The 25,286-nt window shown below is 42.4% G+C and overlaps 1 protein-coding gene across 1 annotated transcript in view; it reads left to right on the top strand.

Annotated features, from left to right (window-relative positions):
• The window catches only part of LOC307257250 (signal-induced proliferation-associated 1-like protein 2), a 99,891-nt gene that overhangs the window by 60,028 nt on the left and 14,577 nt on the right, over positions 1 to 25,286 (top strand). Inside the window, exons 7-14 of the mRNA XM_080036422.1 lie at positions 16 to 173; positions 1,026 to 1,602; positions 7,340 to 7,614; positions 13,789 to 14,043; positions 19,171 to 19,317; positions 20,826 to 20,929; positions 21,444 to 21,532; positions 22,684 to 23,060. Coding sequence (XP_079892548.1) covers positions 16 to 173; positions 1,026 to 1,602; positions 7,340 to 7,614; positions 13,789 to 14,043; positions 19,171 to 19,317; positions 20,826 to 20,929; positions 21,444 to 21,532; positions 22,684 to 23,060 — 1,982 coding nt within the window. The remainder of the gene's footprint in view (positions 1 to 15; positions 174 to 1,025; positions 1,603 to 7,339; positions 7,615 to 13,788; positions 14,044 to 19,170; positions 19,318 to 20,825; positions 20,930 to 21,443; positions 21,533 to 22,683; positions 23,061 to 25,286) is intronic.

Raw genomic sequence — 25,286 nt, 5'->3', positions numbered from 1 at the left:
CCCCCTCTTTTATAGTTATTGAGGAAAAGACACATTGGCAACGACATCGTCACCATAGTATTCCAGGAGCCGGGGGCCCTTCCTTTCACTCCAAAAAGCATCCGCTCTCATTTCCAACATGTGTTTGTCATCGTCAAAGTCCACAACCCATGCACTGATAACGTCTGCTACAGGTAAACAGGTTAAGCATGCACCACGCTTGCAAGGCTCTCTCAAAGCTATTTTACTCCATTCCATAGTTATTAGACGCAAACTAATATACTCAAGACAATCTAGGGGAATGGGTTTATCTCATGACGTGCTTTACATCAATGTCTTCAGGGCAAACGGCTCTATATGAACTTTTGTAAGCACTTCATTTAAAAGGAAAATAATGATAGCCCGCCGAGTGCTTTCTCTGGGGTTTCTGTCATGACTTTATAGTAATATGCAGAAATCACAAGGCTCTTTTGATCTGCACACTGATGACACAGTTATTATCTTCAGACACACCTTTTTCAAATGGAATTATGATTTACGATTCGCTCCTCGAGTGTTTTCCTGAAGACAAGACGACTCTTGTTAATAACATGGCATTTTGAAAGGAGAAAGATTAGGCTGAGCTTCTATCCGTCTTCCCAACAGAAATCATTTCCCTGCCGTCCATGTGATTTTAATGTAATTTCAAAAGTCTTTGATAGGTTTTTTTTCATTTCATCACAATCCACTGTATAAACGCTGAAAAGAAAATCCAGTGTTAATACACAGCTTAGGCTTTGTAAACAGGCAGGCTGCTAGGTACAGTTTTTTTTGTAGACATGCCCTTTGTTCACATACCAGTTTACAAAGCGCAGTCTGTGTATTAAGTTACACAAGATTTTTTTCCAGCGCACACACAGTACGAACAGGTAGCTGCTCGTTAGGAGATATTCACTGGTTTTGACAAAAGGTTTTTTTCGACAACAGTTAAAGGTGGAGTCATAGATTCTGGAGAAAGAAAGTCACCAATACTCGTGATTCACTAATTTCCTCCTTTTTGTTTCCAGTGTGGCCGTGTCCAGATCTAAAGACGTGCCTCCGTTCGGCCCTCCTATTCCCAAGTCCGTCACGTTCCCCAAGTCGGCGGTGTTCAGGGACTTCCTGCTGGCCAAGGTCATCAACGGGGAAAACGCAGCGCACAAGTCTGAGAAGTTTCGGGCCATGGCGACTCGCACGCGCCAGGAGTACCTGAAGGACCTGGCCGAGAACTTTGTCAGCACCACCACCATCGAGAACGCAGTGAAATTCAGCTTCATCACCCTGGGGGCCAAGAAGAAAGACAAGGTGAAGCCCCGGAAGGATGCGCACCTGCTCAGTGTGGGGGCCGTCACCTGGAGCGTGCGCGCCCGCGACTTCGGCCAGTCCATGGACGTGGACTGCTTGCTGGGCATCTCCAACGAGTTTATCGTTCTCATCGAGGAGGAGTCGAAAAACGTGGTCTTCAACTGCTCCTGCCGCGACGTCATCGGATGGACCTCGGGGATTATGAGCATTAAGATCTTCTACGAGCGCGGCGAGTGTGTCATGCTGTCGGCCCACGACAACTGCGGCGAAGACATCAGGGAGATGGTGCAAAGACTGGAGGTAAGATCCTTTTTAAAGACTCAAGCTGTAACATCGTTTCCTTTTAGGGGTCTTAATACGTGCTGGATTAGACCCATAAACTAGACCAGTTGATCCTCTGCACCAGACTTTTTGAACAGATTATCAATCTGACATGTTTGAGGCCTGGAACATGTGTCTTTCTTATTTTTATGTAATCTGTGTAAGGATTTATTTAAAGGCCCAGTATTGGATTTTTGCAGGTCTGTATAGTATGATTGTCACATTTCCTTTGCCAGCTTTGTTGACCACTGGTTTTAAATGCAGTTGCGTAGTTTATGAGAATGTCCTTGTTGTAGTTTTACTCACGAAAGAAGCCCTTCATTGTTTAAAAAGGAATTCCCCAGTATATCCTGCCTGCCATCTATAAGTAACTCCCATGAAACACGGAGTAGTAGTCTGTCATCAGGATTGCCTAGTAAATCTATTATGACTGCGTTTCACACATAGGCTACACGGCATGTGAAGGCAAATGGCCGGCCTCACTTTAAATGGTGCAGAGAGGCATTTTACTTTGGGATAGTTGTGGTCTCTCTGTGGTGAAACAATGCTTTCTGCAAATATTGCTTTTGCCATTGTAGCTTTACTACTTACCACAAACCTTGTTATTTTATTTCCATCATTATGTCAGCGGAACTGTTGCTTGCTTAACCTATATCTATTCTGTCAAGTATACGCTGGCCGAGCTTCCAGTATTTTATTTTATTTCCATGGGTTTTCTTTTTGCTGGCCACATTTTTCCTCAACATTGTAAGAGTATAGCTTATGGAATAAACCCAAATGTTTCCTGACTTCCCCCTCCTCTCTCTACCTGGCCCTATTTGGTTTGTACAGAGATGGGATTGTCTCTTGAATGGGGAAACTGCTGCAATGTGAAAATTCAATAGAGGCCATAGAGGATTATAGACCGCCTGTTGATAGCTTTCTTTGGATCATCAACACAGAATCAACGGAGAAGTAACAGTCAAACGTTTAGGTCACACAAGTGCAGATGTTGTGCTACTCTTTCTTGATCAGGATAAACCATTATAAAACACAATTTTCATAAAAAAATAAACAAAGCCGGAGCCCCCTCCCTGCGTGACGGACAGTTTATTTAATGGAATGAAAGATTAGCGGTGATGGGATTTTGGCCCATTTTTGATTGTCCGGTTGCAGGTACAGGAGGATGAGGCAGCTTAAACAGGACACCAACCCAGTTTTGAAAGGGAGGAGAGAGAAAAAAGAGACATGTTTTGGGTCTGACAGACTAAGAATAGAGGACACTTGGCCCCAAGACTGCTTCAATCCTTAGGAAAGCTTTACCCACTTAGTCCAAAATGTTATCATCCCCCATTTTTTGTAGTTCTGCTGTGACCATCTGTACAACTCAGTGTTACACTGGGTGATTTTTGTGGTCAGGTGGGTCTAGGTTCCTTTTTTACGTCCTGCAAAAATAGGTCAAAACACCTGGTTCCTCAGCCTGGACGCTGGCATCCGATGCCCTGTTTCTACTCTTTGTTTTGCTTCAAAGGCTTGCTTTTCCTGTTCTAGTTTCCATGGTTTGTTTACTGAACCTCTAATCTGGCAACCCTTTGTTTCTTTTAAGTAACATTGAGTTTGAATTCCAAATTCCAAATTCCCAACCTGCAAGACCTTATTTCTGACGGCCTTGCCTGCCTGCAGTGCATATACTCCCTTCCACTTATCCATTTGGCAAGTCTCGGAAGTTTCCAGCATGCCTTAGCCGGCATATCACAAGTTCAGCCAACAACATATGCGCAACAATCCATTTCCTACTTAAAACAAGAACAAGACCCTCTTTCTTTTCAGGGTTACAATTGGCTGGAGATAAATGCGCCTTTTTTTATCACCTTAAGCAATGAACAATTTTCAGAAAAGCTTAACATTTTCAAATGAGTAAAAGTAAATGTGCCCATGAGAACAAAGATTTTTCACATTCCAACCACCTCAGAAACCACAAGTTCCCGTAGAACAATTTACCATAATTAGTCTTAAAAGGACACGGATGTCATTCACCGTCTACCCCCACTCATCATAAGAAAGGACAGAGCAGGATATATTAGCATTTGTGATTAGCCAAAGGACATCAGTTCCCTTATTCACTATGCTAATATCCTCTCACATTTAATGTCCACTCACCCACAGGATTTGTGAGGGAATATTTTGCAGGGAAAAGTTCAGAAAAAGTATTAATAAGCGAGCGGGTTCTTGTGTTTCTCACACTGATGGTGGAGTAGCAGCAGTAGGCTCATTTGGGTATGAGCTGACCATGCATACTTTGTCCCAAAGGTGTCTGTAATGTCCCAGAGGTTGTATGGACTCATGTTTCATTTGGAGAATTTACAGCCAGCCGGACCTGTGATGTAATGCGAACCAGAGTGAACAGATTGCCCAGTGTAACACGCAGAGGAGCCCGGTGTGAAAGCAACAACTAAAAGCTTTGTGAAAAAACGCCCTGCCCTCCAGGGTGTCGCTTAACTGGGTGGCCGCGTGTTCAGCTTTATGAGACCAGTCCTCTTGTCTCTGGTGCAATGCACTTTGGGATTTGTCTTTGTTTCCTGAACAAAGTAGAGGCAGTCTCCCACATATTGTGTTTCTTGATGTACTGAATGCTATCAGCAGGGCTCTAATAACAGCATATGGCCACATTTACTATTGATCTGAGTGGTAGCAGAGGCAATGAAGCAAAATGAAATGAGGAACATGTATGCCAATAAATGCTTTAAAACTGTTTTCTACACAGATTTTACTAAAAAGTTAAGCTTAAATGAGTTGATTATTCGATTAGTTATTTGAAATAGTAATCAACAACACATGAACATTTGTGATAAATCATTCTCTAAGCCTAGTTCGGCTGTGGTAGATGACATTTTATGACTATTTTATGACTTCTTGTAGACAAAACAATCAATTGATTTAAGCAAGAAAGATGATCAGTAGATGAATCAATAATGACGATAGTCGTTAGTTTCCGAATAATCACACTAAGGCAAGGCAAGGCAAGGCAAGTTTATTTATATAGCACAATTCAGACACAAGGCCATTGAAGGTGCTTAACAGGGGCAAGATTAAAATACTTTAAGTAAAGAATATTCATTGGGGGCTGAGGGGCTGCAATCAATTATTAAGTTACATAAGAGATTCATCATTTATTGTATAACATGTCCAAACAACAATCCCAAATTCCCCAAACATCCTTATGGCTTATTTGTGTTGTCTATAACAGAGAAATGCAGCAACATCTCAGAGTCCTGCATTTTTTCCTTATCAACAACTTTAATGATTCATAGATTGACAAAAAAATGCATGTAGAGACACAATTGTAAAGCCCAGAGGAAACATGTTTGGCGGGTTGACAAGGTTTTTATCATGTCTGTGACATGCTACTGCAGACTGGGTCATTATAGCCAAAGCTACTTCTGACTGTCAGCCCACCTCACTGAGTTTCAATGCCAGCTTGACAACAGATTTGAGCCTGCACTGTTTGTTTCTCTAGGGCAGTGTTGTAGTTATACGTCAACAGTAGTTAAAGCCTTTCAATAAGCTCAGTGGAAACACGCAAACACAAACATCCACGCTGCCACCATCGAAATACAGGCCACAAATCCCACCTACAGGATAGCGTGTGTCCCGTTAGATTCGGCAATAATGGATTTAGGCCATTCGGTGGAGAAACCTGGGCGCATTAATTTTCTGGATGGACTGAATAAAAGGCCCCGTAGAAGGCATTTATAAAGCTATTATTTAGGCCTAATGAATTTCTGACAAAAGGGCAGTTTGATTCATGGTCCCTTATACCCAGGCCAATGTATCTCTCATACACCGGCCATTTACTTCCAGAAATGACCCCCATAGAGCTGTTGGACTTGCCCTTGATGTTTTATGCAGATTGTTTAGTGTGTGGGTCATCTCACCACAGTACATGCTCCTTTTAGTTTTACCCTTCTTCAAAAAGTTAATCTTGGAGTGTGTATCTTACGGCAAAACCAAACCCGTGATTCCTTTCCACAGTAAATATAGTTTAAAGCCTCTGGAAAAATGGTTTAAAAATCAATCAATTATATCGAGTAGGGTGTCTCAATAAACTTTTACAAAAATTGGATTTCATTTTTTTTTCATAAATATTATAAAAATGAGTTTGGGCGTGGCTTTATACAACGATCTCCATGCCAACATTCCTTGTTTTTATAGAACGTTCAGGCAGAGAACTGCCGTGATTGGTTCAAAATATTTATTGTGCAATAAGAAACCAGAGCGTAGCCCACCTTATCTAAACCAAATTTTCTTTTCAGATCTTAACTATCATGCAGCCAACTCTCCAAATTACATAGTAAGAAGGATTTTGTGGAAATTAGTTTATGTGGTCTTAAGAGTTGTGTATCACTACATTTAGGGTTGTGTTACGCTACTAGGTCCATCATGGATGTCTGGGGTCCCCTCTCACAAAGCATGGTAGGACTTCTGCTCGTGTGAGAATCTGGTGGAGTGTTGACAGGCCATAGTCTGAGCTAATGTGTCCCTGAAGCCAGCTGCCACTCTGAGGCAAATAGAGTCAGTCACCCACAACTGAACCGAGGCTAATCTGAAGGGTGATTTAAAACTCATTTGATGCAGTGTGAGGTTTTTCTTTCTGGAACAAGAAAACTTAGAAGAAACTGTCCAGTCTTACTCTGTGCCTACCTTCACTGCAGCTAGTGTAGGTCTATATATAGTCATCAAGCTGAACATAGAGAGGTTGCAGTTGCATGCTTACATCTCTTCTCAAGCTGGTGGTTGCGTGCTTTAAATTAAATGTCGCCGCTGAAGCAAAAGTGTTTGCTGAACTTCAGTTGAACCTAAAAGCACTAAAGCAGACACTTGCGCCAGGCCACTGCTGAGCGAACTGAGCAACGCAATTTGTATGCAAGTACACGATTGGATGAGAACCAACTTTAAGTTTCACACAAGCACAAATTGCACACACAAGCAAAGGCTATAGCATCCAAGTATCCATGGATAATGTATCAAATCTTTGGCTGGAGTATCCAGAATTGGGTGATAAAAGGGGCAAATAGATCATTTTCGCACACTATATGTGAACAAAGTGTTTTTTCCAGCTACCACTCAATGCAGATTATGTGCTGGTCTATAAATGTTGTGCTCAAAATCCTTTTTAGATGAGAAGATTGAGTTATATGGACAAGTCTGTAAGTCCCATGGGCCAATTTGATCTTAATTCCCAACACGGCACCCACAGAGCTACTGTAGAGTGCCAATAGAGACAGTCTCTGGGCGGTTCAAAGGCTCAGTCAGTTAGCTTGTTGATGTACCCTATTATTAACTTCCATTTTAAGAGGCTCTTTAAATTAGCCAAACAAACATGCTTTAGGACAGTTTTTCTTCTTGTACTTTTCTTGCGTGTACATGTGTTGGTCCTCTGTTATAAAACCCACATATCGACAAGAAAAAAACACTTTTAAAGGCAGCCGTTGGAATTTACTTTATTATCTTAGAATGCTCTTATTAATCGATATTAAGATGACTCAACTTATCTCTGTATCTCATGCAGGTTTACTTTATTCTCAAGTCAATTTCAGCTGTTGGACCTTTTTCTACTGAAGTGTTTTCTAAAGTGTTGCTGTCTTTTTCTCCATCTGGATATGTTTAATCAAGACAAATTTGACGTACTTTTTAATATAGACAGTGAACAAAACAATCTTTTGTTTTCTACTTTCAGATCACCACCAGAGGTTGCGAGACATCGGAGATGACTTTGCGCCGGAACGGCCTCGGCCAGCTCGGTTTCCACGTTAATTTCGAGGGCATCGTGGCCGACGTGGAGCCCTTTGGCTTTGCCTGGAAGGCCGGGCTGAGGCAGGGCAGCAGACTGGTGGAGATATGCAAGGTGGCCGTCGCTACCCTCACCCACGAACAAATGATCGACCTGCTGCGCACATCCGTCAGTGTCAAAGTGGTTATCATCCAGCCTCATGAAGACGGCGCTCCCCGAAGGTAACTCTAACTCCTCACTTGTGCTTTTCTGACAGTCTAACAGCACTGCACTCAAAATGATGCTTACAACGACTTCCTGTTGTCTTTTTCAACTTTGGTTGTTGTGCTGTGGTTTAGTGAGGCAGAGAAGCAGGTGCTCCTAGAAAAATGTATGAAGCCATTACAAGAAGAGTATTTTCTTTTGCTAGGGGAAAATGAGCTTGACATTTTCCCTCATGTTTGAGACGATTAGCATAGAGAAATGCTTACATACTGTTTTTGTAGCAGAAATGGATGATGTTGTTCTCCGCTGATTTCTCTGGAGAGCCCCTCTTTGTATTGATGTGGCTTTGTTGCGATAGAAAGCTCTAGCAGGGCTGCAGAGTCACGCAGACAAGGACAGTCAGCTTTTCTCACTAATGATGATGAGAGGAACGTTTTGATTAATGGCTCGTCTCTCGCTGCCATTGTCTGACGGCTCACATTTATACATATTGCCTTTTTCTTACTTTGCCCCAATCCGCTATTCAGCAATTATGATTGGAGGGTTTGGCATATTAAGGACACGTACCCATTGGGAGAATTAGTCGCTTGCATAAATAAAAGAGACAAGCACATTTCAAATGGTATTTTGTAATGGAAAGAGTTGAAGGTCTGTGTAAAACGCTTAATGCATGCCTGCTTGTTTTTGACTGAGAGATTGACAATACTGTGAAATCATATCCATCACTCTTTCAAACTCACATTTTTTGACATCTTTGTTTTGGGTTATGCACTTCAGGCTGTACGGGAAAAATTCAGTTTGCATTTTGTCAGTGTGCTAAATCCTGCTTAACGCGATTACTTTATTGACATGTTGCTCGCTTATGAAAAAAAATCCCCAAAACTACTATGCATTTCTGACCAGATAAACAAGTGTTTGCTGTGATTGCTGACTTTTGACACATGTGTGCTGGATGAGGGATTTCAAATAAAATCTGTTAATAGGAGATTAAGTCTAATGTATGTTTGGGGGATATGGTATTACTGGCAGCCTTGCTCAAATGTATGTATGAATCTAAAACCGCCGTGTTTACTGTATATGTGTCATTATGTCAATGAATGCATAGTAAGCGCGTATTTAACAGTATTTCAACTTTGTGTTGTGGTCTGGCAACAGAGGAGTGCCATATTTGCTCCCCCAGATGGTGGGCTAACACGCTTTGTCTGCCGAATCCAATGCAGCAGCCAGTCTCTGGCAGAACCAGCGTCTAATCCTCTTACTGGGATCTGTGATGATACATGATGATACAATCATTATCACAGTTCAGGGAAGCAGAAAGCAGACAAAACAAACATCCTTCAAAAACTGGTTCTGTTTTGTCAAACGCGTGTCCGTCTTCCTCGAGGTTTGGTTACAGAATGGGGGATTCTGTAAACCAAGCCTTTGACAAGGTGTTTGTGCCAGTGGAAGACATCTGGCTTGGTTTCACCGACACCACAAACTCTGTCACGCTACTTATAAAAGACGGTTTTAGAAATACACATGCTACATAGCGCTGTGCTCAAAAGTGTGCAAGTATATCATGCCATATGTTCCTAATGGGTGGTATGATGCATAATGTACTATGCACGACCCATATCTGGCGTTGCTAACAGATGCATCTGGCAGATTAGTAGGCTTTACAGCCGGGAGACTGGTAAGAGCTGTTGAGCTGTCTTACTGAAACACAGTTAGTTTACCATCATCATCCCACGAGGACAAGAAAGTCCCCGTCTAGGGTCCTGTGAATTTTATCCCAAGGCTCCAACGTATCGAGAGAGGGTGAGAGGTCGGGTGAAGAATCTTGAGGGCCCTCAACTCTTTTCGCTGCTGCGTCTTTGAGTAGCTAAAGTGTCACAGTCAACAATAAGTGCTCCAGTTTCTCCGCTGTTATCTCAAAGGAAAGGAATTCAGCAGGGGCCCGAAGTTTCCCAGTCAGTCCCCTGTGGCCAAAGAGACGGGGGTTAGTCTAACAACAATGGACAAGAGTCTCATGACCTCCAGACAATGTCCCCCGGCTCCATACTGCTACCATGACAAGGGAAAATGTTTTCAAAAGCACATTTTTGGACTAGAGGGAGTGTGTTTTCTCTTCACTGTTTTTATACTGTCTGAAAATAATTCAAACTTGTTCATGTCGTAATTCGATTGTGGATTGACGATGTTGCTAAGATAATGTTTTGATAAAACGGGAACATGGAGGCGGCTGTGTAGCAGTGCTTTGCAACAAACCTCTTGAAGCTGTTTATGCCCGTAAACGGTTCTACCCCGCTCAGCCTTAAGCCAATGGCGATACGCCTTTTAATATTAGCCATACCTTGTGCTGTATTTATTTACACTGAAGGAAGGATGTGGTTTTAGCCCAGCGCAATAGCACAGGCTTTTCCATTATCACTCTGAAAAGCTTTAAACAAGTTCAACATGTTAGCCTTGGATCAAACTAATGAGAAAAAGATGAGAAAGATTAGCTCCTTGGAACAGGAATGCAATGCACAGAACATGGCAGTGATTGTATGTTTTGGTATATGGTCATCGGAGATGGGGGAGTAAACAAAAGGATCCGTACAATATGGACTAAGCGGATGATCACTACAATGCATACAAGCATGTCTGTCAGCCTTTTATGGTTTTTGTCATAACATTGCACAGTTTGGGTTCTAATCACAAAGAATTATGTTTTAAAACAGAGGGTAACCTACAGGGTAACCTACATGTATATGTGGAATCAACCTGCACCAGCCCTCTGCTGATAATGAGTATTGCCTGTGACACTCAGATGGCCACTTGTGACCTTTCCTTTGAAGCGTCATCAGACTTGTCATCATGAATTTGCATCTGGACTGAAGCTAAGCCGGATTTCTCACTTCCCATGCCGACACCCTGCGAAAAAGAGCGCCGCTAAAGCAAAACTCAGAGGACCTGCATCACAAATTGCTTGGCTTAATCCTCTCGCATTCTTCGCAGGAGTCGTTCTTTCCTTTGGCTCGGTATGCAAAGAAATCTCTGAAAAGGTCTCTCTCTCTCCAACACTCTCTATCTTGTGCTCTCTCTCTCTCTCTCTCTCTCTCTTGCAATCCTATACACTTTTCAGCACACCTTATTTAATGAACCTCCTGACAAGGGTCTCCAAAGGGGCGCTGGTGGAGGTCACAGCCTCTGTGGCTCTTTGCTGTGACACGGTGGTGGGAATGGATTAGCATGTCCTTCAGTGGCTGGCCATGTCATTAGAGTGACAGCTCTCTGAGTGAGGTCTAAGGTCCTGTTGTCACACTGATCTATTGTAATTCGTTAACAGCCGATGATGGAGCTGATTGTTCACCTCTAACTGGCCACAAACTGAACTGAACCGTTTTTCTTTTTTACGAGCAATAGTGTTATTTTCGCATGGTCACGTCAAGCTGAGACAATTTTGTTGTCAGATTATTTCCTCCAATAAGTCAGACATGGAAGTGTTTTCAGTTAAAGGTGGAGTCAGTAATTCTGGAGAACACTTGTTGTCAAAATCAGTTTTTTTTGTCAAAGTCTGTGAATATCTCCCCACGATCCGCTACCTGTCCGTATTGTTTGTGTGAAAAAGTGTCAATACACAGCCTAGGCTCTGTAAACTGTTATGTTGCTGGCTAAGGTGGGACCCCTTTGTTTACATACTTGTTTACAGAGCTTAGGCTGTGTATTAACACTGGATTTGTTTGAGTGCACACACAGTACGGACAGGTAGCAGATTGTTTGGACACATTCACTGATTTTGACAAATCAGTGATTTTGTCAACAAGTATTCTCCAGAATCGCTGACTCTACCCTAAGCTGGGTGAAGGTTGCCAGCTTATATAGGCCATTGTGCTATCATTTATAGTCGCTCACATTTAGCTGGGAGAGTGCAACAGCAGTTCTTGGTCCAAACAAGAGGAAGCAGCCAGTATTATTTCTCCCATGTTCCTGGCTTCCTTGTCCTCTTGTGCGCTGGCTGGATGTGTCTCCTCCATCGGCAGCCTACAGCTCAGGTTTAGCCGTTGACCAAACACCCGTTTCCTGCTGTTTCTCCATGATTTATACACAGCCGTGAGTCCGAGTCCCCCCCCCCATATACATTACAAACAAGAAGCCATTCCATATACATCAGGCCAGTGCGATGGGTATTTCCACGTCCAACTAAGCTTGTAGGGCTGCTGAGAGAAAAATATGAAGATCATAATAGCAATTTACCCTGTCTGTTCTTGTTCTTTCTGCTGCAAAAAGCAGAGCAAGAGACAATGGCCAAGACCTTTCCCGTTGACAAGCTGTTAGCTAGCGTTTGCCTATAGTGAGAGTAATGATGTGTGACAACCTGGCATGACAACACACGCATACACAGTTAATCAAGGTAATGAGTTGGTTGGCAACCCTGTTAAAAAAAACAATTGACCGACCGTCTGGGTGATTAGCAGTCTTGTTAGCGTCCTTTTCTTCTATTGCAAACAACAAGTGAAAGACATCAGGTAACACAATTTAAAGTAAGAAGGATAATGATCTCCCCTCATAAAAATGAAGTTGCTTCACCCACAAAGATGAATTCCCTTTTCATTCATGGCCATATCTGATATTGTGATGCCATAATGCCACTCATTACTCTCAATGTCCCACATTTGAAAGCAGTGATGCGTGCTACATACACAGTAAATAAATAATGGTAACTGTGCAGGATGTAGAGCATGCACAGACAGTCCCTCATCGCGGATGAGGTCCAGCTGGCTGACATTGACCAGATGTGAGAGACATGTTGGAGGAGGAGAGAGAGCGAAGGATGATCTTCTACTTAGATCTTATAACACCCACGGTTCCAGTGGGAGACCGGCTGTAAACAGCCCCGCCACCCATGGCCCATATGGATGAAAAGGTCTCTCTGAGAGGGATTACTCGCCCCCACCATCACAGCCCTTTGCAATCAGCCAGCGCACCCTCCGCAAGCCCCACTGTGTGTACACGTCTGACCACGGCAAAGTATACACAGCTTTCCACCCCCAAGTGGATTCTGGAAAATGGACTTTGGAGGGGGTAGGGCAGCGCAATCATTACGGTCATGCTAGAAATGCTTTTGGAGGGCTAGCATAGCGCCAAGGCTTTTTAAACCACCACCGGTAACAAACCCCCCCCCCCCCCCCCTCCAAAGATACAAACACCAAGCTTCTGCCCAGCCCCAAAGATTAATGTTGCATGAAATGGCATCACAGGCCTTGTCCGTCCCTGAGATCCTCAGTGTTAGCAGTAATGGGATGGAGATGGAGGGAGCAAAGCCCCCTGTGTAGAGCCACTCAGGGGGGACCCATACCCGCTTAAGTTGCAAGCTGAGATTTTCAGATCTTTTAAAAAATAGGCAAAGTGTTTTCCAGTGCTTTGGAAGTGTCTCTGATGTTCCCATAAGCCCTTGGTGTGCCCATGCAACTGTGTGTGCCTGTTTATTTATTGGTGTCCTTGTGTAGGCACACGTACAAGCGTGCACGCACGCACGCACATACACACACACACACACACTACATCTAGATGTCTGCCTCTGGCTAAATATTTCTGACAGCCAGCGTTAGTGGGTTTTAGTGTACTCATGGTTATTCAAAGGGTGACCGCTTCCCCTCCTCCAAAAATGTTCCCAAGGACATAAGGGTCAGCTGTGTTTAACAGTATCAAGTCCTCGACCAACTGGAAATGCTGTAGCTGTATGGTAATGCAATAGCAAAACGTTATTACATTCACCATTTTTAATAGGCGAAAATGATATGTAATGGTATTACATTACTAGTAGTAATCATTATAACATTGTAATTTGGATTGAATGGCTGATGCAACAACCATAATAACTAATACAAAATATGATTTGATTTCAATTTATTTGCTTCAGAACATCAACAAAGTAGTAATTGTGATATCATGTGATATATTAAAATGATATGGTCTTGGAATCAACTCATAGTTCTCCAGTTATTAATTACTAGGCATTGAGCAGCATAAATAAACCCACTGTAGTCTAGAAGAATGAAAAGAATACCTTAGAATAAATAGGAATTAGCTGAGACGTAAGGCGCAATCGTAAAAGAATGCAACCTGCATTGCGACTACCTTGGTACTGTATAATTGTTCTATTCCTTAATTGCTGACCTTAACCCTCCTTCTTTGTTTCACCTCCCACCCTCCTTCCCTCCCAGGGGCTGCTCTGAGCTCTACCGCATACCCATGGTGGAGTACAAGGTGGACAGCGAGGGCACACCCTGCGAGTACAAGACGCCCTTCAGGAGAAACACTACCTGGCATCGGGTGCCCGGCGCTGCTGGAGCCCCCCTCAACCGAGGCTCGCCCACGCAGGGCCCCGATCGACTGCAGTGCCAGCAAATCCTCCAGCAGCATCAGGCAGCCATCCCTCGGAGCACCTCCTTTGATAGGAAGCTGCCAGATGGGTCCAGGTAAACTATTTCTCCTCTTTCTCTCTCCCTCTCTCACTCCACACACTTTCTCTGTTGTTTGCTTCTGACCAGAGCTCTACATGTAGATTAAGGAACATCAGAAAAAACTAATTTCCAACCGATTAAGATTTATAATTTACATTGTAAGATGCATTTTATTCACTACTTCAAATTGATCCACACACAGAAAGAGAACACTGCAGTTGCAGGAGAAATAAGGATTTTTTTTTTATATATAAGTTTAAAATCTCTCTATATTCATATAGAAATCACTTAAACAGTATGCACAGTTCATAACACAGGTCTCCCAGTCATTCAGCTTTGCAGTTATTTCCAGATAAAATTTTGAGTATCCCCTTTTTATCCAATCAGAAGTCAGAGCGCTATAAAGAGGCGGGTCTCTGTGCCTGTGAATGATGATTTGCTGCTCTCCATCGCGGCACTATCCGCGCGTTCTTGTGGTGGTGACGTAGGGGTGATGGAGGGGACTGCTAACTGCAGTCACTGACAGGAAGTTAGATTATAGGACCATATCACCTACTTCTCCTTTTGAACCAGTTGTCCATGCTCTCCTATACAAGAACATGCTAAAGGCTAAAATAAAGCATTAACTGAAATGTTAATATTTTATTTTATTTTTATAATTAAGTAAAGGTCATATTAACATAAAGTAAAAGTAATAAATAAAAAAGTAAAAGATTACAAAACCTAAGGGAAAGAAAAAAGGGGTTGAAGAAAATTATGCTTTTAAGACATTCTTGTTATTCAAGCTTTCTACTCATATCAAGGTTTTCCCACAATGCTAGTCAAAGCAAAGCATAGATCAAGCATATCTGCTCATAAAGGTAAAGAGCCACAGTAACACTCTTGAGTGGCGGTTATTGTGCTCAGTTATTATTTGCATACATATGAATGGAGCATTTTATACCAATGAATTCACGGCTTTCGCTTTCATCTCCCTTCAGATGATAAGGCCACAGTCAGACTTAGTTCTTGTCCGATGCTGCGAGTCTTTCTTTTGGACGTCTCCATTGAGCCATGTAAAACAGCGATTTGTCCATTCTAATGAAACCCCTACAGTCGTGATAACCTTTCACACAGACCTCCCCCCCCCCCCCCTCCCCTGGTGTTGCATGTGCTGTCTATACTGGGATAATGGCTGCCTTCTCTGCCTAATCAGAGAGTCCCTGGCAGTGGGAGCACTCCATTCTCTCCCTGGCTCCCTTTCTTTCTGTCTTTCTGTATCCCTGGTACTCCGCGCTCCCTCCCTTTTCCTGCTCCCTGCTGAGGAGGAGGTGATGGGGACACTGACACAGCTCGGCTCATCTCATCCAATTACTGCAGAAACAAAGAGAGTGCTCTTCCCCGGACCACGATATGTAGCGGCCCAGAGGGAGTGGGAGTCGAGGAGGGTAATCAAGGAGTCATACACTGGAGAGGGAGAGGGAAATATAATACAGTCACATATTCTCGAAAAGAAGAAGCTGCTTGTTATTAAATTTTGGTCATGCTTTTTTGGAAGAGGAGCTGAATTGTGTCATGTGTATATAGTCCAAAGAAGTGAATCCCAACCAAGGGGGTACCTACGTCGAAAGATTTGAGTAGCCCAGAAAAAAGTTACCATTTAGTCCTAAGGAATATTTTTTAAAATCTACTTTAAGCCCCCTGCAACACTTAATCACCATGTCTTGCAATTGCAAGCAGAGGAGTCTAAACTGTTAGTGTTAAAGTAAGTGATGAAAGATGTCATTAGTTTGCTAAAGGTAAGGAATAAACAGTTGAAAGTAGAAAACTAAAAGGAACCTCATGAAAACATTGTAAAGAGTTGACTAAAAGTAATGGATATACTGTTTAAACAGACACTTTAATGAATGTACAAACAGTTACAATATAATCATTACACTATCCAGTTCAAATTCAAATGAGCATGGTTAGTGGTGACAGGTGGCGTCAGTGAAGGGGTACTTGAGTTCATCTTACTGGTCTGTGGGGTGGGACAACTGACAATAGCTCAGATAAGACATCCTCCTATCAACACATGTAGTGTGAGTCCAGACTTGGCACTGTTAAACATGACACCTTGTATGCAGCCAACTGAGGCATGCCGCTAATCTCTGCAGCCCACGAATGTTATTGCAGCGTAGGCAGAAAAATGATGTTCGATATCCCCCTAGAACTTTACATTTGGTTCAACAGAGGAGAAGGAGAACAAAAAGCAGCTGCTGCTCTTTCACATTAAAGTGGACTGGACACAGCTGGCAAAAAGCGTTAGACAAAGGAAAACTGATGACAACAAGAATGTTTTGGCCTTCTCAATGTTGGGATTTTTGAGTTATATGGTTCTACTGGATACTTTTTATGAAATGTACACCACATATTCCGGATAGCTGATTCTTCTTGTATGCTCATAATGAGCTGTTGTTTGAATATACAGTCCCCTCCATAAGTATCGGAACAGTGAGGCCAATTCCTTTATTTTTGCTGTAGAATGGAAACATTTGGGTTTGACACGAAAAGATGAATATGAGACAATAGCTCAACATTTCAGCTTTCATTTCCAGGTATTCACATCTGGATCTGATACACAACTGAGAAGATATACTTTTTTTAAAAAGAACACAACATTTTTAGGCAAGCAAAATTATTGGAACAGATAGATTTTAAATAAATTAAAGTGAATAAACCGTAATATTTTGTCGCAAAACCTTTGCTTGCAATAACTGCATCAAGCCTGTGACGCATTGACATCACAAAACGTTTGCATTCTTCTTTTGTGGTGCTTTTCCAGGCTTTCACCGCAGCCTCATTCAGTTGCTGTTTGTTTTGGGGGGTTACTCCCTTCGGTCTCCTCTTTAGCAGGTAAAATGCATGCTCTATAGCTTTTAAGTCTGGAGATTGACTTGGCCAGTCTAAAACCTTCCATTTCTTACCCCTGATGAACTCCTTTGTTGTTTTTGCAGTTTTTTTTGGATCCTTATCTTGCTGCATGATGGAGCATCTTCCAATCAGTTTGGTTGCATCTTTCTTTAAATTGTCAGACCGAATGTTTCTGTAGACTTCTAAGTTAATTTTGCTGTTGCCATCATGTGTTACTGTGTTGTTGTCAAGATGAACCTTTACCAAAGTGATGGAAAGACTAAAGTTTGGAGAAAGAAAGGATCTACTCATGATCCCAAACATACAGGCTCATCTGTGAAACACGGTGGAGGCAATGTCATGGCTTGGGCTTGCATGGCTTCTTCTGGGACGGGCTCATTATTCTTCATTGATGATGTAACACATGATGGCAACAGCAAAATGAACTCAGAAGTTTACAGAAACATTTTGTCTGACAATTTAAGGAAAGATGCAACCAAACTGATTGGAAGATCCTTCATCATGCAGCAAGATAATGACACAAAACACAACAAAGGAGTTCATCAGGGGCAAGAAGTGGAAGGTTTTAGACTGGCCAAGTCAATCTCCAGACTTAAACGCTATAGAGCATGCATTTTACCTGCTAAAGAGGAGAATTAAGAGAGTAACCCCCTAACACAAACAGCAACTGAATGAGGCTGCGGTGAAAGCCTGTAAAAGCATCACAAAAGAAGAATGCAAAAGTTTGGTGATGTCAATGGGTCACAGGCTTGATGCGATTATTGCTAGCAAAGGTTTTGCGACAAAATAGTACTTTTTATTCACTTTAATTTATTTAAAGTCTATCTGTTCCAATACTTCTGCTCGCCTAAAAATGTGGTGTTCCTTTACAAATAATTATATCTTCTCAGTTGTGTATCGGATCCAGATGTGAATATCTGAAAATGAAAGCTGAAATGTTGAGCTATTGTCTCATATTCATCTTTTGGTGTCAAACCCAAATGTTTCCAGTCTACAGCAAAAATAAGGGAATTGGCCTCACTGTTCCGATACTTATGGAGGGGACTGTAAGTGTTTGAAAAAGTACTTTTGGCATCTGCTTAAATCAGTAGTAATTTAAACCCCAAACTCATTATGTAAACAATTATATGAAAAGAAAATGACGGATGAAGGGTGGTGAGCTGCAGACCTAATGTAAAAGCCATCCTGCCTGCGTTGTTGCAGTCTTATTTCCGTCCGGTCATCTAACCTACTTTGGAGTGTTGGTTGAAAGGAAAGCCTCTAGGCAGTAGACATAACTCCATTCCAGTGTTTATTTTTCCTGACCGGGCCAAAGTAAGCAAAGAAACCTCTTGTCTCAAGATATTAAGTCAGGTCAGGGCTTATCGAGACTGGCAGCGGGATCCATTTTGGATCCGTTCAGCTGAAGATAATGGTCTTCTTTTAACAGCGCACGTGTGAAAAGATGGTTCAAGAGTCAAGTTGGTGTTTCGAAGCTAAAAATCGTGCACATTTAGGAGGTACTTCTGTTTTTACCACACACACACAAACATGCACACACACACACACACACACACACACACACACACACACACACACACACACACACACACACACACACACACACACACACACAGGCACACACATGCACACAGAGACACAGACAGGGCTTCACCATCTGGATTAGTCACTGAAGCTTATTACCGTAACTAATCTCTGTTTCTGTTTGTCTTTGAAGAACAAGACAAGTTCTCCCTTACTGACAGCTCCCATATTTTCTTAGAGATTATCCACGGTGCTCGTACTCAAGGGACTATTCCCTTTTCAAGAAGGCAGCTTCCTCCATTAATATAGTCATTAACGCTGGGCAGGAGGTGAAGAAGCTTTAAAATGTCTGCTTTTAAAGAATTTAAAAATGAACTTTGGTTTTTAGTATAAAATGGTACAGATGTAGTAGCTCTGAAATTATAAGTAAAGCAATGACTTGATCAACAAAAAATGTTCACTATTGTTTGACAAACATCTGATCATTAATCAATAGTTTATTTAGGAGAAATGCCTAACATTTTGCAGTTTCCATTGTATTAAAAGTGAGAATTTGCTGCTTTCCGTTGTTTTATATCATTCTATATTAAATATTTTGCTTGTTTGGGCCTGAAACCTGGGCTCTGGGAAATTTGAAATTGAAAAAAAAATTAAGGCCAAAGTGACCATCTACGGCAGTGTGTTTTACGCTTGTGTACCTTTTTTGTCCCTACTGTTTTTGTGCAGGACAATGCAGGATATGGAGAACCCCCAGGTCACCTCATGTAACAAGGGAGACCAGCACTACCGCAGCTCCCCCAGCAACCAGTCGTCCTCCAGTGATCCAGGACCCTGTGGCAGCGGCACCTGGTCCCAGCAGCCTGGATATGATGGGTAGGGGGACCAAAGCACTGTAACTGCTTTTGAAAATAGCCTCTTAAGAAGTCCCTCCAGGAATATGCAGCTTTGCGGTAATGAATGCTGCTACAATCAGTTTCAGCGCAGACCTTGCAATTTTACAAAATGACAGCAATTTGGCCGCATGAAATGACCAAATCATCAGTGCGCTTTGGGGCTTTCGTTACTCTTTCTTTCGTTTTTTTCAGAAGGAAGTGATCCAACAAAACAATAAAATGATGCCAGCCACGGTTTAATTCCACATCCGGAGCTTGAAAGAGGGAAGATGATGGAGGATGATGACTTTCATGTACAAGCTTTCCTTCCTGTAGAATGCATTATCCTAGTTTCAATTCTGTCATCCCAAAAAACATTGGTTTCATTATGTCATTCAAAAGAAAAGAACAGAAAGGCTACCTCAAACATAAATGGGCACTTTGTAAATGAAGCCATTCGGTTTTATGGCCTTTTTAAAGAAAATCTTAAGCCAACTACAGTATTTTTTCTTTGTTGTCACTTTGAGCACTTTCCCTTCTTCTGTTCAGAATATTTAAAAAGGGTAAGAACTAAAGCATAAAAGGAAGTGATTATATATATATATATATATATATATATATATAAAAAATCTTTCTTGTCCCTCACCATGTCCTATTCCGACTGGAGTGCCACTTTAACAAACTACACTGTAATTTTAGAGAAAGTTGCATAATAGATTTTCTGGGCAAAGATTATACATTAAAAAAGGAGAGAGTTGGAATAAAGAGGCTTGAACAGACCTTGTAGCTTCTGTCAACATGATTATAGCTACCGCAATCTCTGTCCGTCATCACAATTTTCCAGTTCATATGTTCTTTTCAATTATCAATTATTTTGAACTTTTGAATATTCTCCTAAGAAGCTCTGCAAGTCGGTGTGGCTTCAGGCTTTCGCTGGCATTACATCTGTCTGGCTTGAGTCTTGTACATGAGCGGAATCCATCAGAGACCAATGTCTGTCTGTGAGCGGTCACAGACTGTGACAAGAAGCTTAGCTCCACGCTGCCGCTTTTTGCTGTCGGAGGTCTCGGAAGTGCACTGAACTCTCTGGGCTGTCTCAGCTGCCAGCCAGCATGCAGAGTAACAGACACTATGACTGTCCAAATCTCCAGATCTCCAGTTAATTCTTTGCTTAAGATCACGAGACACTGTGGCCTCGGTTCATCAGTCGTAACCTTTGTCAGCTCATTTAAGGTTTAATTAAAACTTTGCTTCTCTTTCCCTTTTGTCGAGAGCGAGAGAGCGCCCGGACACGCCAAGTGGAATCAAAGGGCTGTCTCTTGTCCGCATTGTCTGGCAGCTTCTTTATTCTATTATAAGCTCAAGTGATTCGACCTCAAGTGATCTTGGTTCTAATTGCTGTTCATCTGTGGTGATTCTATTGAAGCCTTCCTCCGACTAGAACACAGAGCCTCACTCTTTAGACAGAAAAATTTACAGGACATTTTCCTCCTCTTTCTTTTTCTCCAGGTGTCCCTCTCCAGTCCTCCACGAGCGGACAGGCGACATGCAGGGGGGTGAGGGAGAGCTCCACAGGGAGAGGGAGCCCACCCTGGAGAGGACCCGGTCTGCGGGTGAGTCTGATGTTCTTTCATTTAAAGATATACTACAGAAAATGTTGATATTAAATAGATGTTGGTTACATTCAAACCATCGGCAAACAGAGCTATCTCTGTATTTCTTAGTATGGCAGCGTCAACAAACTGGTGTAGCCTCCTGACACTGGTGCGGGAGCTCAGAAAAATATTAAGAAGCGCCCAAGAAATTCCTCAGTTGTTGATTCAAGAAAAATCCCGCAATAACAGCAGAAAGTATAAAATCCACGTGCGAACACCGAAGGCTTACTTCATGTATTTGCGCCGACAGTGTTGTTGTAATTACTCAGAATTCCTCATGCGGGCAACAGGAGTTACGCACGCTAGCTTTATACGCTGTTATGATTCAGGTGTGCGTATGAAGTCAAGAAATGTAATGTTTTAGAAGGCACGTGACCAAGGGGTGTTCATCTGTCACACTTATTATGAATTTGCTGTCTATTTGTACCTGGTACATCTCTAAACTCCACTTTTCTTTCTCCTCGGTCCACAGAAGCCAAATGGCACATCCCCTCCACCAAGATCCTGAACCCACTGAAGCATAGAGAAGGAGGAAAAGACTCACCCAACAAGCTGTCCAGGGTAAATGCCTGACCTACTTTCATGACATTTAACACACGGCAATTTGTTTTGAAGGGCACAGTGTTTGAAAGTCCCGAGTTTAATTCAGCCTCTACAGTATGAATGCTGTGTGCGGAGTAGATACTCTACCCTGAAATTTAAGACCTGGTTTTTACCCCTCATCAATGTTTGAAATCGGGGTGAGGTCTGATTGCCCTCGTTTGTGGGCTTTGTAGCAAACCATCAGCTCAATTGCGGTATTATACGGTCATTGTCTCACTTTCTTCTAGGACACATTCTCCTAGAATGCTGAATATATTAAGTGCTCGGAGCCACTCATTTTCTCTACATTACCCTCTCCTGTATCTTTTTGTATTTATTTGGGCCCGTAAACAATCTCAATTCTCCTTTGATGCTGGAGGCTGGCGCACACACAATTTATTTCACTGCTTTCATCCGGTTGTTGCATTAACCCAGGCCAGTGTGGATAAATATGTTAACCATTCCTATGGTATTCTCTTCCCTAATGCACAGAGCTTGTTTTTTTCCCCTCCCAGAGTAGCTGGTTCGGATGTGATGTAATTTAAGTTGATTCCCCCAATTTACCAGTGTTAAGTGCAGCGTAATAAATAAAAACATGACAGGTCATACTCCTGAGGTTGTGGTTTTATATTCTTTAATTAAGGATGGAGTAAGTGACATTGGGGGCATAAATAGTCATGATGTCTTTTATCTCTTGTAACTGTCAACTTGCCTGAAATTATCAAGGCCCTGGGGAAAAGTTGCTGTCTCAGTCAGGGATGCATGATGAACATGTTATGTGGTGCGATCCCACTTTGATGAACCAAAGAAGTTTAAACATCCGTGAGATTTATTTGCACTGTTGTTTAACCTTGTATAATTTAGTGTATCTCTCTCCCTCCCTCCCTCCCTCCATTCAATTCAAAAAGCTTTATTGACATGACTATTGTGGAAAAAAAAAAAGTTTTTCCAAAGTATTACAGTTATTAAAAGTCATTACAAATTAACGGTCAGAACACCCTCCCCCCTCCATAAACTGTATATATACTTGCATACACACACATTAGAAATGATAAGGCATATGACTGTAAATAATGACATTTTAAATCTCTCTCTCTCTCTCTCTCTCTCTCTCTCTCTCTGAATCCCAGACGGGCGATAAGAACTCCAGCCACTCCAGTAGCAACACTCTCTCGAGCAACGCCTCCAGCAACAGCGACGATAAGCACTTTGGCTCTGGGGACCTGATGGACCCGGAGATGCTGGGCCTGACGTACATCAAAGGGGCGTCCACAGACAGCGGCATAGACACTAACCCCTGTGTGGCCCCCGGGGGCCGCGTGATGCTGCAGGGCAGGGCGGAGGAGCCGGGCCACCCCTGGGCATCAGAGCACCACGAGGACGGCGCTTCAGAGGAGGATCATGGGAAAATGTACCACCTGCCGCAGGGCTACGCCTCCGCCATCATGTCTAGCCACGTGACGGAAGGAAGCATCGGAGACCTCAGCGAGATCTCATCCCATTCAAGGTAACAGTGCAGAGACAGGGTGTGTGTGCATTATTCAACAATTTGTTTCCCCCTTAAGGTTATATATGTGTAATTTTAATTGTTTCAGCTGCATATGTTTAAAGTGTGTTTTGGGGGGGTAGCAAAACATATGCCTTCATTCAAGATGGAGATGGGTGACCTACAAGAGAAAAATCCTGAATGAATGGGTGGAGAGACATGAAAAAGGCTACATAGGGTCACTGATTGTTATGAAAATGATGTGAATCCTATGCTGTCACAGTCACCAGGTCTCACCAAATGCAGGGATATCATTTGGAAGAATGATGTCCTCTCCTCCAGCATGGTTCCAAAGACGAAAAGCATTGAAGCTGTTTAGCGCTTTACTAGGACACCTTGATGTGTTATTCCCTTTTTGTTTGTCGCCTTACTGTATATTTCCCAGGTACTGTCAGCTGTGACCAATGTTCTCTCTTCTGTAATCGTACCGTGATTGATTTGCCCAATGAGATCAATCACACTTTTCATGGTATACGACTCGAAAGCACAATCCACCGTGTTCAAACATGTGGATGTGCCTTCACACATATGCCGCCGCCGCATTATTCCGCCCTCACTCTCTCTCCTGTTAAACACACACACACACACACACACACAAAGACAAACACATGCACAAATGGGTTGGTCGCTGGCTGTTAGCTGACCTTATCACCCAGCTGTGCTCCCTCACTTCTGACCCCTCAGCCTGACCCATCCAGCTGTGCGGGAGCTCAGTGGGAGGGGGGCTGCTGTCAGGCCGAAGCAACATGGGGCTGGTTTCATCACACCATGGTCCAAAAAGCCTCCTTCACCAGACTGAGGCCCATCTGGGGAAAAAAGGAGAGGTGTCACAGACGGTTGGCCCTGCAGCCACTCACAGTCTGTCCCTATGAAACAGAAAAGGGCTTTTTCTATTTGTTTACGCCATGCTAGGATTATGTTACCACAATCTGTTCCCATCGTTGACCTGTTTGGGGAGGTGTGAGAACTGTCCACCCCAGGATATCGTTCAGAAATGAGTTAAAGAGCCTGTGCCATCACCTTGACTACTCAGAGGCTTCCCACCTTTTTTTTTTTTTTTTTTTTTAACGTAATGGCCTTTGATACCGGAGTGTCATCTGAGCAAACAGTGAAGCAGTAGGAGCACATTTTGCAGGGTGGGGCCCAGATGGTCATGAATATGGAAACAGACTATGCAATGCCTCCAGCTAAAGACAAATCTGATGTCTGAGGGTATTTTAGGAAAAGGGTTTTGTTCATTTGCTGAACGTTGTCCAGAAAACAACAAGATGTTGGGACAAAAACCGGACTAGTGTATGGATTTGTTTCTCTGTTAACAGATGAATACTAACCAGGCAAATTACATGAAACACTAGCTGACCAACCTCGTATTTATGATAAAATGAATGGAAAAACTACTTGTATGTGCTATTCTGGGAGACTTACTTTGCAAAGGGTGCATTGTTTGCAATATAAGATAAAGAAGCAAAGACAGGCAGAGTGCTCCTCCTTTGATGCATGGCTCCTTTTCACATCATTGTCAAACATGACACATTCACCCTGCATTAATCTACCATTCTTGAATCAGGATCAGGTATAGGCATATTATTTTCCAAAACTGCAATGATAAGATTTTTATATATAATGGATTTTGGGATCTATATAAAGAAGGTTGTTGCTACCTTTTAGAAATTGTAGCTAAAATATTATATATAAGATATTAAGAAATATTTTGAAATAAAACTCCCCTTTTTCTATGAATAGAAGTAGCTAGAGACCACCAGGATTGAGTGGGATATTAATCTTCTTTTATGATTTGAGTTCACTGACACTTTAATCTGTTTTTCAAGTTGATATTTAAGTAAATATCGAAAGGACAAAGTTCAGCAGTGATATGCACATGATAGACTGGATGTGAGTCTTTCAGTGTAGGTTAGAGGGGAACTAGCTTGACTGTATATGGAGGGAGGGATGTTATCCTGTGTAAGCAAACAACAAAGATGGGCTTCCAATTCTCCTTTTAAAGGTGGAGTCAGCAATTCTGAAGAATGCTTGTTGACAAAATCCCTTTTTGTCAAAATCAGTGAATATCTCCCCACGATCTGATACTTGTCCACACTGTTGCTGACTCCACCTTTTTAATGCTAAAAAAAAACCATCCTCAACATCTGACCTAGTTTGACTTTTGCTAGGATTCCTTCTCATTGG

Source organism: Ammodytes marinus, assembly GCF_949987685.1.
Source record: "Ammodytes marinus genome assembly, chromosome: 11".
NCBI classification, from domain to species: domain Eukaryota; kingdom Metazoa; phylum Chordata; class Actinopteri; order Uranoscopiformes; family Ammodytidae; genus Ammodytes; species Ammodytes marinus.
Note: the sequence above shows the minus strand (reverse complement) of the source record. Positions and strands in the feature narration are given on the sequence as shown.